Source organism: Danio aesculapii, chromosome 20 (assembly GCF_903798145.1).
Source record: "Danio aesculapii chromosome 20, fDanAes4.1, whole genome shotgun sequence".
NCBI lineage: Eukaryota > Metazoa > Chordata > Actinopteri > Cypriniformes > Danionidae > Danio > Danio aesculapii.
The window spans coordinates 7,460,628-7,481,467 of NC_079454.1; the positions used below are offsets into that span (position 1 = coordinate 7,460,628).

The following is a 20,840-nucleotide window of genomic DNA, read 5'->3' on the forward strand; positions in this document are numbered from 1 at the left end:
CCCTCTGATACTCTTTTGGTTTTAGAATTTAATTTTACTTGGTAGTTAGAAACAAACCAGCTAAATATTAGGGGCTTTTAACACAGGCAGGTACTGAACTAGCCACTAGGGTGAACTAGCACAGTGTTTCTCAACCATGCTCCTGGAGGACCAACAGCACTGCATGTTATGGATGTCTTCTTTGTCTGTCACGCACATCACAGCTCTTTCAGTCTCTGCTAATGAGCTGATGATCTGTTTGATTAAGGAGACATGGCAAATGTGCGGAGCTGGTGGGCCTCAGGAAAGTGGTTGAGAAACACTGAACTAGAATAATAAACAGCGACTAGTTTAGTTATAAAAACTAGCTTAAAGGGACAGATTAGCTCAGATGCTAACATAACTGGTAATTTAACATTTCTCAGTGGTGTCTCAGAGTTTATCTACAACCTTGCTCAGACTCGCCTACCTGTAGCGGTTGAGTAATCCTGCAGACCTTCATTAGCTGGCTAAAACCTGTACTATTACTACACTTTTGAGGGGAATTAGGCTCATTTTACAAGTCACCTAGAGTTAAACAGTTGAGTTTGACCATTTCTGAATCCATACAACGGATCTCCAGGCTGAGCTATTTTCAAGTGCGCCTACTTCAGCCATTGTACTGCAACAAAATTGCTTGATTATTGCGCTAGAATGAGCGTATAGTTCCTAGCCATATCAACCTAGAAAATAACTTGGTACTAGTACACTACGTAACTACAGAAGAGTGAAGCTTTAAATAGGAAACGTATCAAAACTGTTTGGTCACTTTAAAACGAGATGCTAATGGTCTAATCCGATTGAATAAATGATGCTAAGCTAAGCTAAAAGTGAGACCAGGAGATTGTTGAAGCCTGGTAAAATGAAGCAATTTCCAAAACAAGTGAAGTGTTTCTTTAAGGCTGAACTCTGCAAGACAGCAGATCCTGATCAATAACTAAGGCGAGTTAATAAACGCTGGAGTCAGAAGGGTACTAATCCAAAAACAGAGGTCCCACTTTGCGGAGTTTAACTGCATCCTTAATCAAGGTGTTCGGGATTATCTCAAATGAACAGACAGGTGAAGGAACAAGAGCCAGCAGAAAGGTGGCCACCCCTGGCGTAGGTTCTAATCCCAGAACATTAGTTTCTCAGAGTTGATACTCACCAGCAGCTGTTTCTGAACTCGTTCGTTCTTCTCAGCCTCAGTGATTCGCTCTTCCTCCTGGCGGTGGTCATTGAATCCTCCTGTCTGCAGGTCTGCGGTGTAGCTGCCGTTGCTCTCCTCTCCGTCATCGAGATCATTTTCATCGTGGTCGTATACAGGTGGTGGAGGAGGGAGAGGTGGCGCCGTCATCACATTGTGAAGCTCCTGACGCGTCTTCATCAGGTCATCTTGGGCTAATTGTGCCTGAAATATCACAAAGATTAGACTCGCTCTACTAATTGTTGAAGATTCCACCAACGTAAGGTATGTTTACACCCAGAAATGTGAATTAACTTTACTTGTAAAACTGGAATAAAGCAGCGTTTCCATCCAACGAGTCAAAGCGAACAAAATAGTCACTTCCTGATAAACTGGCGCCAAATATCAACCGTAAAAACGGAATTTGCTGCGGTGGGAGAAGTTTGTCAATCTTTTATTTATTTAATAAATGACTTGCACCTCAGAAGGCAATCCTGACACGCAATGAATGCATGGTGGCGTTTGAAGGTGTTAGACGCGGAGCACAGACGCTCTTGATTCTGAAGGTCGTTAATAATATAATAACACTAATACTGAAACGGTTAAGGCGTTTTAGATAGACCAAAACAACATTTCAGATGGTTTACAATGTGCTCAGCCTGCTGGTTTATCCATTCGCACACACTTTTATCGTCAAATGATCTTTTATAACAAAATCACATGACCTTTTTTTAATGCACATACTGGAATTTGTTCGGTAAAAGTGTTTCCATCGTAGTTTATGTTCATCTTAAAAAGTTTATCCTGCTCAGTTATGCCCATATGTTTTTTTATGCACATTTTTGGCATTTCCATCAACCAATTTTTTAAGCGCATATCTAAAATACGCATAAAAACAGGTGGAAGGAAACATAGCTACAGACAGGTTTTAGAAGGTCCCACTTTAAACTGCGAGCACATATAAGTTAACACTAGCGAATGAAGGAATAATTGATGATGGGCTGTTGAGTTGAGCTAAGTTAAGCCAAGTCAAGGTGGTGAGGCATTGTTATACATTGAGCGTGCATTGCATTCTAATAATTCGACAGACCAAAGTCAATTATTGTGCTTATACTACAGTTCCCACACCTCAAGACATTTCAAGATATTTGTCAGGAACAAAGAGAGAGGTTTTATAAATACCAATTTTCTATAACTATAAAAATATTCTAACAATTAAAAGTAATCAACAGCAATAAATAATATACAATGTAAAATACATAAATAATAATATTAATGATCATATACAGTATAAGATAATCTAAAACAGTTTAAGGTTTTCTTTTGATAAAAATTGTACAATTTTAGACGGTTTCACATTTAAAAATATTTCCTTTAATGTTTTTCCAGATAAAAATTGTTGTCTGATAACATTAAACAGGAACAAACAGCTCCTCTGTGTAGCACTGGTTATTTACACATTTCATTCAAAGTCTTTTGTTTTTCTTAATGTGATTTTTGAAAGTTATAGACCGTGAAAAAACTCAAATCATTCAGTTTTTTGATGTACAGTGCTCAGCATAATTGAGTACACCCCATTTTGAAAATGAATATTCTCAGTGAACATAGGCCATGTATTTTAGCGCATTTGAACAGATTTATTTATTAAAGTAATATTTTAGTCACCAAACATATTTAGAAATTGAAAGAGAATTCAATTAAATTTTCCTCTTTTAAATTTGTATTTAATATTTCTTTATAACATATACTTTTCGGTGCACTAGTTTTTGGACTGTTATCGCAAGTTAATTTGGTAGAAAAGCTCCAGATTATCTAATGTCTAATTATCTAAGCTCTAGCATATCTCATGTGATCAAAACCTGCAAGGAACTACTTGAGCTGTGCATTTATCTGGAAATAATATCAAACATTATAATGATCTTCAGCCAATCAGAATCAAGCATTAAACATCCCTCTACACTGTGGTACAAGTTTTTAAATGAATCGAATGTAGGGTTGGGTATTGCTAGACTTTTATTAATTGTGATTCAAATTTAGATCCTCATCTAATCCTAGTTTTGATTCCATTGTAAAAACAAAGAAAATAAAATAAAAAGTAATTTAGGCCTCGTTCACGAGGGAATTCAGGTTAGTTTTCATCAATCTGATCACAAATGGACGAACTTTACAATAAGTTTGTATTAGTTAATGCGTTTACTAACATGAACAAGCAATAAACGATACATTACAGTATTTGTTCATGTTTGTTTACCTTAGTTATTGGAAAAAGTTCATGTTAACTCACAGTGCATTAACTAATGTTGACAAGCATGAACCTGGATGGTAATAATACATTAATAAATGTGAAACTATGATTAAAAATGCTTTTTATTGTTGATTATTAAGTCATGTTAGTGAAATAAATTTACTAATGAAGCCTAAAGTGTGACCAATAGACAAAGAAGGAGACACCTTAGGCTACTGATGCAACTACTAGAATTTACAAGAAAAATCTCATTATCAGCTCCAGATCAATTAAACACACTTTATGAATAAGCTAACCTACTGTATGCATTATATAAAGAAATTATAGATAACCATATTTCCTGGACCGCAACTCCACAGCACCAAAAAAGTTTCGTGCAATACAAGTACTTGTTTTTGGCATTTGTTTTTGGATGTATAGAGATATTAAGGTTAATATGTGACCTTGGACAACAAAATACATTGTTTTTGGTAAAAATGTTATACTTTTTGCCAAAAAGTATTAAAAACGTCAATAATTTGTGCAAATCTAAAAGTGATTTTCTCAGTAGTATCAGTAGGGATGCACCGATACCATTTTTTCGGAACTGATCCAATCCTGCATTCAAAATTCTGAGTATTGATCGATATAGATCCGATCCCGATACTGTGCCGTTTATTATTATTATTATTATTTTTTAGCATAACACAGTTACTATAGCTCTAGTGCTAAACTCAAATAATATATCTTCTTTAGTAAAAATAACAGACCTATAGGCCTACTATACATGACAGACGACACATCTAACTAAAAGCATGATGCTTGCTGTACACTAGGCTACATTATTTGAGCATTTGTTATGACATTGATCTGTTGTGGTCCAGCTTATGTTTGCTTTTTTAATATTAAGATTTTTCTTTGAAATCTAGCTATCACTATTGACCCTAATCGTTGGTAAAATAACCAGCCTTTAAGTAAAGCCTGATATTTTCCAGCAGGTTTGACGCAGACTAAACGAAACCGTCTGAGGCCAGTTTTACATTGCCTTGCCAAAACTCGCCGCTAGTGAGATGGAGTGACAAAGCGAATTGCGTTTGGTATGATTTGTTGGTTATTTAATGTATTTTTGTTGGTCAGTTATCTACAAAATAAACAAGATGATTTGAGGTGAAGTTCGAAACAAGGTCCCCTTATTCAGCTTATTCTCCGCGTACGAGCGGGCGCAGCCATTTGAATCATTTTGTCTCGAAACTTCCGGTCTCATTCACTTCCATTCATTTTTAAACGTTAAAAACAGCTCGTTTTGCTGCTTGGTGTTGCAAACTGATTTTTTCTAATTATTCTACTTTGTCTGTATTGTAATGGAAACACATGTTTGTAGAGTAAGTAGTTTGACCGCTTTCTGCTGTTTATTATTCCTAGTCATTTCTCCCATAGGCAACTGAATCGGAAGTTCTAAAACAATCGCAAAAACGCGCGCACTTCCGCATTGAAGAATAAGGTCAATATGCTTCAGCGCACAAACTTACAAACAGCTCTGTTAAATAAAATATTAATATAAATAACGTTTCAGTGAACTATTCACAATTTCAGAGTAGCCTATATTAGGATAAATGATTTTCTGTTAATGACAATCCAGATTGACTCCCTTGACGCATCACTGAGACACAGCGCGCAGCCCTTCGCTATCTGCGGACACTTTCAAAACTGAGCAGCTCAAAGGGAAGAAATGAGAGTGTTGAGGATCTGTCCAATGTATTATTGAGCCTTTTCCAATTTATACTTTCAGGTAGGCCTACTCTGTGTGTGGGTAGAGCAGGTAATAAGTCTCCCTTCTCCAGTGTTGCGAATGTGATCTGCTGGTCTAACAGTCAGCGCAACATGATTTAGAAACAGCAATGAACTCCTTGCTGCACCAATTTCATGCAAAACTACATCCATTTCTCCACTGATTATTTCCACTAACAGGAACAAATAGTCTTGGAGAAAGTTCATGGTGTCATAAACAAACGCGGCACACAGTTTGAATTGTGAATGAATGGAGAATCACTGACAAGCGCAGTGGCATGAAGCCCTGAACTGAACATGAATTTAACCACATATATTCATCTGTGCTTCACATTAAACTGTAGAATGGCTTGGGATATAGTAATAATAATAATAATAATAATCATGCATTTTATTTAAAGGCGCCTTTCTTAACACTCAAGGTCACGTACAAGACAGCAACTATCAGTTCAAATAAAAACACAAGAAAAGTCAATAGAATACAATACCAAATGTAAAAAACGCAGTGGGGTTAAAGAGAATAAGCTGTTCTAAACAGATGTGTTTTGAGTTTGCATTTAAATTGAGTAGGCCTACATGACACTTACTAGTGCTTTATAATAGGCTACCTTCGTGGCTTTTGTTGACTTATAAATTGCACAGAATATAGCGCACGTGCAAGATTGGAGTTGGATCGGAACCAGCTTGCTGATATCCGATCCAGCAAAAATATGCGATATCAAACCGATAGCCAGGTATCGGGAGCGGTGCATCCCTAACTATTAGATTCCGGTAATTGTATCTCCAAAAACATTGGTCAATCCTAACAGAAGTATACCTCAATGGAAAGATCATTTCCTTAAATGGACACTTATGACTGGCTTTGTGGTCCAGGGTCACATTTAAAGTGGGACGCAAACATCTTAAAGTGATATACCGTTAGCATGTGAATATGCTCTTACTTTGTTCTGCCATGTCTGAGCTTCCTCCTCCTTGCGTTTTTTGGCTTCTTCGAGGAGTGCAATTTTTGTGGTGTGTTCTGCCAGCTCAGCAGCCTGAGAGATGAATGAGAGGATTACTGATGGGCGAGAGCTATTCTGACAGCAAAGTCTTTTTTATTTTTGAGAGGAACAGTATTTGGTTCTGACCAGCTGCTCCTGACTCTTGAGCTGATCCTGGGCTTGACGGGCCAGCTCCTCCTTGGCGAGCAGTGCTGCCTGTCGCTCGGCCTCCAGTCTGGCGGCTTCTTCATCAGCCAGTCTCCGTTCGTGCTGCAGCTGCATGGCCCTCTGCATCTGCTCCTGCAGTTCTGCGAACACATACACACACTTTTATACTTGAAGAGCAACCATCAATTCCACATAAATATGGTGAGGTCGGGGCCTCGCAGTGAAAGGTGACGAATCCTCCACAGTCACAGAACTGGTATGTTAATGAATAGTGTGCAGTTATGTTTATGTCAAGTTCTGCTTTAGCTGTCCTTGTAATTAGTCCAATTCGAAGTCCCACCCAAAAATGAAAAAAATCTGTCATTTACACACCCTGGTGTCATTCCAAACACTGCGTATGCTTTATTCCAAGGGCCACCAATAAGAGAAAGTTTGAGCTTTTCTTCATTAAAGGCCCACTGACTGAAGCACCAAACAATTTACACTCATTTCTCCTAAAGCTAAACAGCTGAGTTTTACTTTTTTTTTAATCTAGGGATGGACGATACGGACTTTTACTCAAATTATATCACAGGGCTCGATTTAAACTTTTCGCTTGGCAGCACTGGTGCTCCAAACTTTAAAAATGTAATCGCACCAGCCAAAATTTAGTTGCACCCACCAATTATGAGCACCGTTACTACAAGTATTGTATTAAAATCAAACATTGTATTGAAATCAACACTAATCAAAACTAAAAAACTTGGTTATTGATGATAACTGTGCTATTCTTATGGGCGGTGTCTGATATTGATCACACAGATGCTATTGACATACTTATTGACTTATGACTATGCCCACATGGAATCTGCGTGCGCAGAATTCTGCAGATTTTCAGCCCATCATTGAATCTGTTTATTTACTTGTGTAAATGTGAGTAAATCTATACTTATTCAGTTTTTGAATTTATTTCAGTAATATTATTGACTAATATGAAAATATTCATTTGATTTATTTACAATACAGTTTGTAAAGTAATATTTTCTGTCTTTTAGTAGAGATATTATATGAGAGACTTGCTTTGTTAACCAAATAAAGTGGATCTAATTGGATTTGCATTGTAAACATTAAATAAGTTAAAAAGGTATTACTTTTCATTTAATATATTAAGGGGTTTAGTTATGATACTTTCAAAATAATTCCGCAGAAATCCGCAGATTTTTAACACAATTCTGCGCAGAAATAGCAAAAAACATCCGCAGATTCCGTCTGGCCCTACATATGACTTATTTGCATACGTCATCTTGATAGCAATACTGGTTATTTCATGAGCTGCAATATTAGTTTAATCTCGGTGAATGCAAGCACTTTAGCGACGTTGTACACGGCGCTACATTTTGCATGGCTGACAGCATCCTGACGATTAAACACAACCTCTCACGCTTAAATGGTGTAGAAGTAGCAAACGCTGTTACCTGCAAACTCCATCCCACTGATTTTGCAGTGAATGCTATACTCATTTTCAAAGCGGACTTCAACCCACTGGAAGTCTTTTATCCACTCTTCAAAAAGAGTAGACGGTGGGTTAACATTCACCACATGATCAGATGTGCCATTATTTGTAACTTTAGGTGGTTTCTAAAACAAAATCTGTCAGTGTTGTTTTTATTCTCTCACCTTCAGCGCTTTACATTTTCGTGGTTGTAGCTCCATGTCATCTGAAGGCAGATGATGTTGACTGAGTGTTTGACCGCTGATATTAACCAATCCATTCGTGGTCAGTGCTAGAGCAGTGGGTCAATCAGAAGAGCTTGAAGGTGGGACAAGCATTGCAGGATTTGTTTACTGCAGCAAGTTGACATGTCAACTGTTTGAAACTATACCTGAGAGCTGCATTTCGTGTTTCAGGTGCAAAGATGCATTCTGCATGATTTTCTCCTAAATATGCTCATGCGGTGAACATTTTTCAGTGAAAGCCGGTCGCATGACAACAATTTTATGCACTCACACAAATGCTCCCCAATATATTTTGAGGTCGCATAGATAAAACTTCGGGAACATGTGACCAAAATGGTCACAATTTCGAGCCCCGCATCACAATATTTTTTGGTATTTATTACGATAACGATCATTTTGAAACTAATTGATATGCATCCACTGAGAGCCAAAAAAAAGTCCAGTATCTTTAGAGAAAAGTATCAATTTTTACAATAAAATATTGACCATACTTATTTGAATCTATTCCGCCGATCTAGACTGGAGCACTTTTAGCTTAGCTTAGCATAGATCATTGAATCAGATTAGACCGTTAGCATCTTGCTCAAAAATAACCAATAAAAGTTTAGAACATTTTCCTATTTAAAGCTAGACTTTTTTTTGTATTTACATCGTGTAGTAAAACTGAATGAAAATGTATAGCTAGGATCTATGATTCCAGCGTAATAATAAAATAACAATGATGCGCAGTAATACGCACCGCTGTTGCCTAGGATCTATTTTCAGGTGCTGCATAACATCTTAGATATGGTAGAGCAGCAAAGTAGTTATTATATTTATTTTAGAATTACTTTTTAGTTTCTTTGAGTAACATTTTAAAAACTTCTTACAAAATTACTTTTATTTACTTAATACAATACTATTATTTAAATTCAATAAAAAAAAAAACTATTGCAAAACATGTTGGTTTTGGTTTTTGGCCAAATGCATCCAGAATTTTCAGTTTTGAAACCAGAATTTAATTTCCGTGCGAAGAACAAAGTGAATTTAATAATAATAATAATAATAATAATAATAATAACTACTACAATAATAATCAAATAATAACATTAATAACAATAACAACAATAACAATAATAATGAAATTAATAACAACAATAATAATAATAATAATCAAATTATAACAACAACAACAATAACAATAATAATAATCAAATTAAATAACAACAATAATAAAAATCAAATAATAATAACAATAATAACAACTACAACAACGATAACAACAATTATTATAATAATACATATAATAACAATAATAATAGTAAAAAGTAAAAATAACAATTATTTAATGAATAAAAACATTCATAACCTAGTTTCAAGGCGGATATAAAAACATGTAAGCTCTGTGTCGAAAACAAAAGAAACATGACATGCGTACAGCGGAAAGAGGTAACAGGTGCAGAATGACACCAGCTTGTGTTTGTGTTACTAGTCAAAGCTTTTGTCAGCCCGAACACACTCATGATCAAAGTATAATGTCTCCGCTTCATAAAATAACAAGCTAAAAGGTTACATAAACTGAAAAGACCAAAGCGAGCGTATCTGGCTTGACGTCTCCATTCATGAGTCACATTTTCCATATGGAATCACAGAGATATCATTTTTATGATATCCATTTTGTGCTATTCCACATAAAATTGAGCTAATGTTTTCAAAAATTGAATACAAGTAAAAAAAGGTCTACGATTTTACAGGAAATGACTCAAAATCAAGCACGCGGTCTCCCTACAATCTTACCATTCTCTACTTTTTTGGTCCTCTCCTCAAACTGGTAGAGTTGCATCATCAGCTCCTTTTTCTCTCTTTCCATCTGCTCCTTCTCTCTCTCGATGGCCTCTCGTCTCTTCTTCTCGTTCTCCAGCTGAGCTCTGCAGATAACACACACACAACCGAAGAGACACACTGTGACGTTTGCTCAGGACACCTCTATATAAACACACAGCAGTCGTCTCTCAAAGCTAGCCGCCATAAACCGCTAAAACGCATTTTCCTAGCTTAATGTCTGATGTTAGCAATTCAGTGACTTCCGAGAAATCAAAATGGCACCAAAACTTACAAGCAGATTTATATATGATTAACAATAGAATATAAACATCTGTTTGTTCAAAATGGGCAGTGTGTTAAGAGGCGCAGTTTGTATGTTTTTTTCAATACAATATCCCAAAACCGCTGGAATAGTGTTACAGTGCATCTGGAAAGTATTTATAGCGCTTCAATTTTTCCACATTTTTTATATTGCAGCCTTATTCCAAAATGGATTAAATAAATTTATTTCCTCAATTCTACACACAATACCCCATAATGACAATGTGAAGAAAGATGGTTTGAAATTGTAGCAAATTTATTAAAAATAAAAAAAATGTACAGAAGTATTCACAGCCTTTGCTGTGAAGCTCTAAATTGAGCTCAGGTCCATTCTGTTTCCACTGATCATTCTTAAGATGTTTCAGCAGCTTAATTGAAGATCACCTGTGGTAAATTCAGCTGATTGGACAGGAGTTGAAAAGGCATACACCTGTCTATATGAGGGCCCAGGGTTGACAGTGCATGTCAAAGCAAAAAACCAAGCATGAAGACAAAGGAATTGTCTGTAGACCTCTGAGACAGGCTGGGGAAGGTTACAGAAACATTTCATTGGACTATGAATATGAAAAAAAAGCGCATCCAAAAATTTCAGGCTTCCTTGTGCAAAGACCTCAACTTTTGTTCATACTACCATGATAAGTGTTGAATACTTTTGCTCATCCACCAATATGAGTTCTCCAAGAGTGCTGTAGAATGAAGACCACAACTCATTATTCCCCATTCAGTTAAGCCCTCATTATACTACACCTTTGTTTGTTGTGAATAATCGCCCTCTAGAGGTGAAAACATTACATACTGTGCCTTTAACAAAGGTAATTAGTCAAATCACAACAGACAATGTTAGAATAAATGCATAACTTTGAAATGTAATTTACAGAAACAAGGTGAATGGAGGTGCCTAAAACAATGCCACGAATTTTAGAAAAGTTATAAAAATTAAATGAACAACAAGTACTACAAATTCTATGACTGGACGATTATTGCAGTGATAAATTTTTGCTACTTTAGTTGTAACCGATGCATTGTGTAACCTTTTAACATTTTAAAAGGGTAGTTCACCCAGAAATAAAAATGTGCTCCTCAAACTGTATAAACCGCTTTCTTCTGTTAAACCAGATATTTTGAGGAATGATGGAAACCTGTAGCAATTGACGTCCATAGCAGGAACACAAAATACTATGAAAATCAATAGCTACCGGTTAACAGTACTCTCGTTCAACAAAAGAAAGAAGTTCAAAAAGATCTGAAACATGAGTAAATTATGACACTTTTCATTTTTGGATGAACTGTTCCTTTAAAACCAACAACACGCATATAGAAAGGTGCATCCCATGACAATATTCCAGAATGACAAATCAAAGATGAATCGAGCTCAAACTGGGAAAGTGATTGCGGGAGGAATCAGCATCCCACATCATTTGTCCACCACTGAGGTCTTATGTGCTTATGTTGACCTTACAGAGCAGTCTTCCATTGTCAATACCAGATGTCGGCCAAAATGCTACTTTTGATGGAGAGAAAATGTGATCTTGCATAAGATTGAAAAATGGCACAAATGAAAACGCACTCAAAGCTAAAGGTGGTCTACGTCAATATCGGAGTACATAATTGTGGGGTCAAGCAGTGGATCTCTTTCTTTCTTTCTTTCTTTCAAAATGATACATAGAAAACTATTAAGGTACCACACAGCAAATCCCTAGGACACTTCATTAAGTAAGATGAATAAATACCGTAACAAATGTATTGTTTGATGTACAATAACTAACATTAGCCAATTCAAACCTTATTATTAATTGAATAAATAAATGAAAAACAAGCAATGAATAAGTAAAAGCAGAAAAAAAACAAAAAGAAAAAAGTAAACCAGAACAAAAAACAAGCTAGAGCAAAATAACATCAAAACCACCATGAAACCCCCTAAAACAACCCACGCAAAGCTAAACCAAATACTTAAACCAAAAATCAAGCAAAAAAAAAAACATTCAAGCAAAAGGCATGAATTAAACAAAACAAGATAAAAAACACACTCCATTAAAAATAAAAAGCAAGCACATGAAACATCCAAAAACACAAAAATAAAGCGCAAAATTAAAATAATTTAAAAATCATTTATTCTCCCTCATGTGGTTTGAAACCTTTGAGTTTCTTCCGTCTTTTGAACACAAAAGAAGATACTTTGAAGAATGTTGGTTGCTTCCACCCATCGACTTCGATAACAGGAAAAAATTATTTCCTTTGGATGTCCATGAGTCCCAGCAATTAGCATTCTTCAAAGTATCTTCTTTAGTGTAGAAAGAAAAAATTAAACAGGTTTACAACAAGTGGAGGACGAGTAAATGATGACAGAATTTTCATTTTTTGATGGACGTATTCCTTTAAGAAGCTAATTTAATATGATTATTATGATTATGATTGTGATTATTATTACTATTATTATTATAATAGTGTACAGATAACAAAAGCAAAAAAAAAACAAGAAATTAAAAATTAAAAAACAAATACATCCAAGCAGAAGGCATGAAACAAACAAAATAAAATAAAAAACACCATTAAAAACCAAAAGCAAGCACATGAAAAAACAGAAAACACAAAACAAACAAAGCAAACGCAAACAAAAATACAAAAGCATAATAAAAAAATAAAGACTAAAACAATAAAATAAAAAGATTTATTTTTATATAAAATTGCTGAAAAAAAATCTTTAAAAAAAATTCATTAAGTGTAAAATAAAAATGCATTTACTTATTTAGTTTATTTACCTACACTTAGATTTTTTTTTTACTTAGACTTATTTACATTATAAAACACCACTGTAACTTTATTTAACATACGAATACGAAAATATGCAAAAATCTGAGAATGCCAAATAAGGGATAGTTCACCCAAACAAATGAAAATGACCTCCTCATTTATTCTCCCTCATGTGGTTTTAAACCTTTATGAGTTTCTTCCTCCTTTTTGCTGATTGCAGTTGATGACAGAATTTTCATTTTTTAATGAAAAATTTGCCCTTTAAGAAGCAAATGTTTTATTATTATTATTATTATTATTATTATTATTATTATTATTATTATGATAGTGTGTGCAGATAACAAAAGCAAAATAAAAGGCATAAAGAAAAAAAAAATCAAGCAAAACAAATAAAAAAACAAGAAATTAAAATAAAAAACAAATGCATCAAGCAAAAAGAAAAAAAGAAAATTCAAGCAAAACACATAAAAAAAAAACAAGAAATTAAAAATAAAAAACAAAACGATGCATAAAAAAATAAAAATAATGAAAATCAAATAAACCAGGCAGCAGCAAAACAAAACAAATATTTAAAAAACAAGCAAAAGGCATGAAAAAACTAAATAAAATAAAAAATCATTAACAAATAAAAAATAAAAAGCAAATGAAACAAACAAAAAACACAACACAAAACAAAAGCAAACAAAATGCAAAAAAGCCATAATAAAAAAATGCTAAATTAATTTTTATATAAAATAAATCTTTAATAACGGCATCATTTTTTTTTTCATAATTCTCTAAGTGTCAAATATATTATGTGCGTGTGTGTGTTATAAAGTGCAGCATCTGCAGATGACCCAGCATCAGTGCTCCCATCGCCATGGAGACTGGTCCTCACCTCTCCATCTGTTTCTGTTGTTTCTCCTCTCGAGCCTGCGCTTTCATCTGCTGCACCTCGATGGTGTCCGGCTTCCTGCGGCGCATGTACAGCTCGTGGTTCCCCATGCACAGCTGCAGTATACGCTTATTAATGCGCAAACGCGGAGCGTAGAATACGAAATCCTGCAGGGACGAGAAGACGCAGACCAATAACTCTTGTGTATTTCTAGAATAAAAGTTGTGTAAAAGCTGCAGAACAGGTTCTGACGGTCAGAGATAACACTCGGCCTGTCAGAGGAGATGGACTGCTGTCTTTATCTGCCAAAACAGCACGGCTAAAACTAAAGACTTTTTACTGTCAAACTGCACACATTACACTGATTTACTGCTTGTGAGCAATACAATTGCAGTGTTGTATTGTTTTTTTTTAGGTTGTTCAGGGACAACAGATGAAAAATAGCCTTCTGGCTAATTCAGGTGCATTTGCAGAAATGCCAATTAATGTACACTGTCCCTGCCAAATAAACAAATTAAATAAATAAATAAATAAATAAATGTTGCTTTTGTATTTTACACATTTATAGTATTTATTCATATTTTGAATTAGCTTGTTTTTTATATGTTCAGTTTTCGCTTTATTTTACAGATTTTTTTAAAATTTGTAAGTCATATTACAGTTCTCTCTTTTTATTATATATCCTTATAATGCTGTCACAATCTGTTTTTTGTACATCTGGGACCATAAAAAAAATAATAATTAAGACAATATTTTTTAGCTAAAAAACAGTTTATACATGTTTCTTTATTTATTTATTTATTTTTTAAACCTATTAGAGTAATTTTTTTCACTTTACTTTTTGACTTATTTATTAATTAAATTATTTACTTATTTAATAATTCATTATTTTACTTATTTACTTTTTACTTGTTTATTTTTTACTTATTTATTTTTGTACTTTGTTTGTTTACTCATTTACTTTTTTGCTTATTTACTTTATTAATTTACTTTGCTTATTTACTTATTAATTATTTTACTTGTTTATTTATTTTCATTTTTTACTTATTTACTGACTATTTATTTATTCACTTATTTTCTTATTTATTCATTGTTTTATTTATTTATTTGTTTATTTACATTTTCACTTATTTACTTATTTTTGTACTTGGGTTTATTTACTTAATTATTTTATTTGTTTGTTTACTTATTAATTATTAAGTATTTTATTTATTTATTTACTTATTTATTAATTAAATATTTTACTTATTTGTTTATTTACTTAGTTATTCATTTATTATTTTACTTGTTTACTTATTTACTTTTTATTAATAACTTATTTATTATTTCACTTATTTATTTAGATAATTATTTACTTACTTTAATTATTTACTTATTTATTTATTTACTTTTATTTATTAACTTATTTATTCCTAATTTTTTTCTATTTACTTGTTTATTTACTTATTATCTTAGTTATCTATTTGTTTATTTAATTATTTACTTATTAACTTATTTATTTACTTTATTTACTTATTTACATTTACTTTCATTATATAACACTACTGTAACTTTATTTAACATATAAATATGAAAATATCCAAAAATCCAAGGATGCCGAATAAAGGATAGTTCACCTAAAAATGAAAATTACCTCTTAATTTATTCTCCCTCATGTGGTTTTAAAACTTTATGAGTTTCCTCCTCCTTTCTACACAAAAAAAAACATACTTTGAAGAATGCTGGCTGCCGGCACCCATCGACTTCAATAACAGGAAAAAATAATTTCCTATGGATGTCCTTGGGTGCCAGCAACCAGCATTCTTCAAAGTGTCTTCTTTTGTGTAGAAAGATGAAAACTAAACAAGTTTGGAGGATGAGTAAATGATGACAGAATTTTTTTTTTTTTGGAAGTATCCCTTTAAGAAGCTAATTTGTTATTACTATTATTATTATTGTTATTATTATTATTATTATTATAACATATCAAAAGGAATTCATTTAAATATTTTTTTTATCCCTACAATTTGTGACATAGGTCTTACATAAAAGCTTTGCTTGTATATCAGAGCATAATAAAACAAGTTTCATTCTCGTCGAAGCAGTTTTTTTAGTTTCAGGCGGGGACAGTGAGGAATGAAGGCGTCTTGTGTGGCAATCGCGGTTTCACTTACTGGAGCCTTTTTATCTATGGGCTTGATGACAAACTTCTTATCGTTGAAGGAAATGTTTCGGATTTCGCTCCAGGGGAATCCAATTTTTGGAGTGAGTCTGCAAAGAGAAGGACGTAAAGACATGAGCCATGTTTTCAGTATAAATACACACGAGTCCTAAAAACAAACACAGTATGCTGGCTAAAACCCTAAATCTCCAAAATTTAAAGGGATAGTTCACCCAAAAATGAAATTCTAACTTTTACCCACCCTCACATTCTTATTTTCTTCTGTTTAACACGAAAGAGGATATTTTGAAGAATGTTTAAAAGCGCTAGCCATTTTGTTCAACATTTTTTAAAATATCTTCTTTTTTGTTCAACAGAAGAAACTCAAAGTTTGGAGATGTCGTTTTTGGGTGATCTGTCCCTTTAAATGTGCTCAGAAAGTCTGTAATGCTTTGAGAATGTTGCAACGCAGGCACAGCGGTCCGACATCAGGAATGTGAGGACAAGGAAGGGCTTGTGTTTAGCGTGAGCGATGACATCATGTGTGTGTGTGATGTCTTTGTGCTGCTCATAGGAGTGGCGTTACAGATACGCCTTCGCCTCCCAGCCTGCATGGCACAATATCTCTGTGCGCAGATCAGACAACACCAGTCTGTGACACGCCACGAACGCTCCCTAAAACACATGACATTCGATTCAACATAAAACATGATGGCGGTGGAAATGTTATGCATTAGGGGCAGGACACTTCAGGCGATCAGGGTGGGAAAATTAACTAATAGTTATAACCAAACTTCACATGCTGATTGGTTACATTAGGAGTTGTAAAGTTGTACGTTTGCGAAACCTTTTTATGCAAATAGGCAAATAATTTCAAATGAAACATGCCATTGAATCCATATTGTGCTTGTGCGCCACCAAATTCTTTTACTTTAACTTTACCAATTGTCAATCTCAATGGTGGGTCAAGCCTGAGGCGTTTTTTTGTTCTGATACAAAGCGCAGGGTTGTTGAATAAGACATACGGGCTTTATTCTGTGAAAACAATCACTCTGGATGTATACTTTATCCCACTTATTACACAACTATTTGCCACAAAACATACAAATTAGACGCAAAACATTGTTCTGAGCCTTAGTGTATTCATTCCTTAAGTAAAAGCAAAACTGACAGATACGCGATGGAATGATGGAGTATACACTGACCTGGGCATTATTCAAACAAGCAGATACATGTGAATATAGATGTAAATATATGGATGTGAACGTATTCATTGACAGTGAAGATGATTCGAAGTTCCTGGATGAGTCTATGTTATTTAGTGGTTGTTATCAGGGTAAAAAATACTTCAGAATCTCGCAACCAATCAGAATCGAGAATCCCAGACAACAGTGTAATAAGTAAGGGATAAAGTACATCCAAGAGGTTGTTATCGCAATATAACGCCTGACAGGCTGCAAAGCACTGTTGCTATAAGGGCTAAATTATACTTTTGCGTCAAACGATCACCGTAACCCATGGTACATGCCTTGCTCATAGCCTTTCATTTATACTTCTGTATTCTGTTTGCGTTACTCTGACAGTAACACTTCCAAAAATGCAAGCTGGCAGTGGGGTTTTGATGTTCCTCTGTGTAGTTTCTTCACCAATGTTTTGCGTACACCAGAAATACCTGTAATGCTAACTTACTGTACAAGTAGCTCAAACTCGCTCATTCAGTGGCGGGAGCTGGCGGACGTGCAACAACTTTATTCTAAGCTAACACAAAACAAAAGTCTCCATCTGGAGCTCTTCAGCAGGACTCGACACTTGTTAAACACTCGCCAATGGGTTTGCACCTCAGCCCCGCCCACACTTATTAATGACGCAAAGCTGACCAATCGAAGAGCTTGTGATTTTCACGGTCATAACATGCAGTTATGTGTTTTTGCAAGATGCGCGTCAAGGACATTCGCAAAGGGTATGGGACATTTTGAAGACTAGAATATGTATGGATGTGAACGAATTCACTGATGGTCAAGGTGATTTGAAGTTCCTGGATGAGTCTGCATTATTTAGCGGTTGTTTTCTGTGAAAGAAATACCATGGAATGTCGCGACTGACCAATCAGAATCGAGTATCACAGACAGCCATGTAATAAGTCGGACGACACGGATTCTGCGTGTGCAGAATTCCGCAGATATTCAGCCCATCATTGAATCTGTTTATTTACTCGTGTAAATGTGTATAAATTTATATTTATTCAGTTTTTTTTTCAGTAATATTATTGACTAATATGAAAATATTCATAATTTATTTACAATACAGTTTGTTTATTTTACTCTGTTTACCAAATAAAGTGGATCTAATTGGATTTGCATTGTAAACATTAAATACAAGTAAAATGATATTATTTTGTCAATATACTAAGGTTTTAGCGATGATACTCCTAAAATCATTTCGCATAAATTTGCAGATTTTAAACAAAATTCTGCGCAGAAATGGCAAAAAAAAGTCTGCAGATTCTGTCTGTCCCTAGTAATAAGTAAGGAGTTAAAGTACATTCAGGAGGTTGTTATCGCAGAATAACTTTCTGCAGCCCAGCGTGAAGCACTGTTGTTTAAAGGCTGAATTATACTTCTGCGTCAATTGATCGCCATAACCCACGGTGCATGCCTCGCACGTAGCCATTCATTTATAATTTTGCATTCTGTGTTGCTCTGACAATAACGTTTCCAAAGCGCTAGCTGGCAATGAGATTTCTATGTTCCTCTGTGTCGAGTTTCTTTGCGGATGTTTTCTTTACACTAGAAATACCTTTAATGCTAACTTACTGTACAAGTAGCTCAAACTCGCTCATTCAGAGGTGGGAACCGATGGACATGCACAAACTTTAATCAAAGTAAACACAAAACAAAAGTCTCCATCTGGAGCTCTTCAGCAGGACTCGACACTTGTTACACACTCGCTAGCTCATCAGCCTTGCGCACACTCATCAATGCTACAAAGCTGACCAATCGCAGAGCTTGTGTTATGCAGTCACAACATGTAGTTACATTTTTGCAATGTGCGTGTCAGGGTCATCCACGGCGAAGGGTATGCGACTGTTCGAAGATTAGCATATATATGGATGTGAACGTATTGACTGATGGTTAAGGTGATTTGAAGTTCCAGGATGAGTCCAAATGCTAGCTGGCAGTGAGGTTTCTATGTTCCTGTGTGTCGAGTTGCTTCGTGTTTTGATTACATCGGAAATGCCTGTAATGCTAACTTACTGTACAAGTAGCTCAAACTCGCTCATTCAGAGGCAGGAACTGGTAGATGTGCAACAACTCCAACGATAAAGTAAACGCCAAACAAAAGTAGCCATTTGGAGCTCCTCTATGCGACTTGATACTTGTTAAATATTTGCGCCATTGGGTTGGCTGCTCTCCAATGGCTCTTGGTCCCGCCCACAGTCATCAATGCTACCAAGCCGACTAATCACAGAGCCTAAGCTACGCATTGTAGCAGCATGTAGTCACATTTTTTAGGAGGTGCGTGTCAGGATCAGGTCACTCACAATGAAAAGGTATGTGACTGTTCAAAGACGAGCATATACAGTGGTCCCTTGCTAATCGCGGGAGTTACGTCCTAAAAAGGACCCCCAAAAGACGCAATCCGCGAAGTAGTCAGCTTTATTTTACCTTACAGCCGTGTAACTTCTACCTTCCTTTAGCATGTCCAAAGTGCCTTTGATGGTGCAGAACGTTTCGTCGACATTGTTGGGTTTGTTGGGAGCACTTCAGAGTCACACTGCTAGCGGTCAAACCTTTATGTAAATTTGGCAAGCTGAACGCATTCTGTACTGGCACGAAGGAGATTGATTGAATGGTCTACAGCCAATCAGAACGCAAAACACAATGTGCTAATCAGGACGTAGAGTCAAGATGATTCGAAGCACCTGAATGAGCCCGTGTTATTAGATTCAACAGTTGTTATCTGGAAATAACATGTATTGGAATGTTGAGACCGACCAATCAGAATCAAGTATTCCAGACAGCGCGTAATAAAAATTGACGATAATCAATTGTCCTGGTGTGCAGAAGCCTTTAGAGTCAAAGGTTTTTACAGATGGGATTTTGGGCATCTCCTATGGACAGCCAATTATAGTTTTATATTTGAGGTATTATGGTACACATTGTAGCATAAGGCTTTATCTGAGAAATTAAATCAAAAGATAGAAAATCCAACCGGTACGTTTTCAGTAACAAATCTCATTTTATAAACTATTATGCAAGATAACCTCTTATTTAACTCCTGCAAGTCATTAAAGAGGGCCAGTTTTTGCCCTTGTAGTGCTATGACTGTACATTAAGTCTGTAACAGTGCGTCTTTCATGCTTGGCTCTGCTGGGAATGGAGCTCCAGAGAAATTAGTGTGTGACTTACCCTGCATGGAATAGAGCTTAAGGAGAAAATCTGCCTGCTTATTTTATATTCCCGTGGACAGAAGGAATATAACTTGTATAAGTTATTTTTATTCCGAAATATCCACGATGGCCAATTTTAAGTATATACTATTACAATTTGACATGTGATTGTTCAATATGACATCTAATCATATTATTATTACTTCTACTATTATTGGTTCCACTTTATTTTATATTGTTCTTGGCACATATTACATGTACGTACTTTACAATTAACACTAAATTAAGCATAATAACATGCAATTGTTTAAATAATAATAATCATATAATCATTATTACTTCTATTGGTTCCACTTTATGTTATAGTGATCTTGGCAGGCATTACATGTACATACTTTACAAATAACACTTAAGCATATTAAAATGCAACTAACCCTAAACCAAACCCTACTGCTAATCCTAAGGCAAGTACACGCTGATTAATTTTACATGATACTTAAAT

General features: G+C 35.0%; 1 protein-coding gene across 1 annotated transcript in view; it reads right to left on the bottom strand.

Moving 5' to 3' along the window:
• Positions 1-20,840, bottom strand: part of ezrb (ezrin b) — a 66,965-nt gene that overhangs the window by 4,955 nt on the left and 41,170 nt on the right. The window contains exons 8-13 of the mRNA XM_056480682.1: positions 15,962-16,058; positions 13,812-13,975; positions 9,836-9,966; positions 6,323-6,483; positions 6,137-6,229; positions 1,166-1,408 (exon numbers count right to left, since the gene is read on the bottom strand). Of these exons, the coding sequence (XP_056336657.1) occupies positions 1,166-1,408; positions 6,137-6,229; positions 6,323-6,483; positions 9,836-9,966; positions 13,812-13,975; positions 15,962-16,058 (889 nt within the window). The remainder of the gene's footprint in view (positions 1-1,165; positions 1,409-6,136; positions 6,230-6,322; positions 6,484-9,835; positions 9,967-13,811; positions 13,976-15,961; positions 16,059-20,840) is intronic.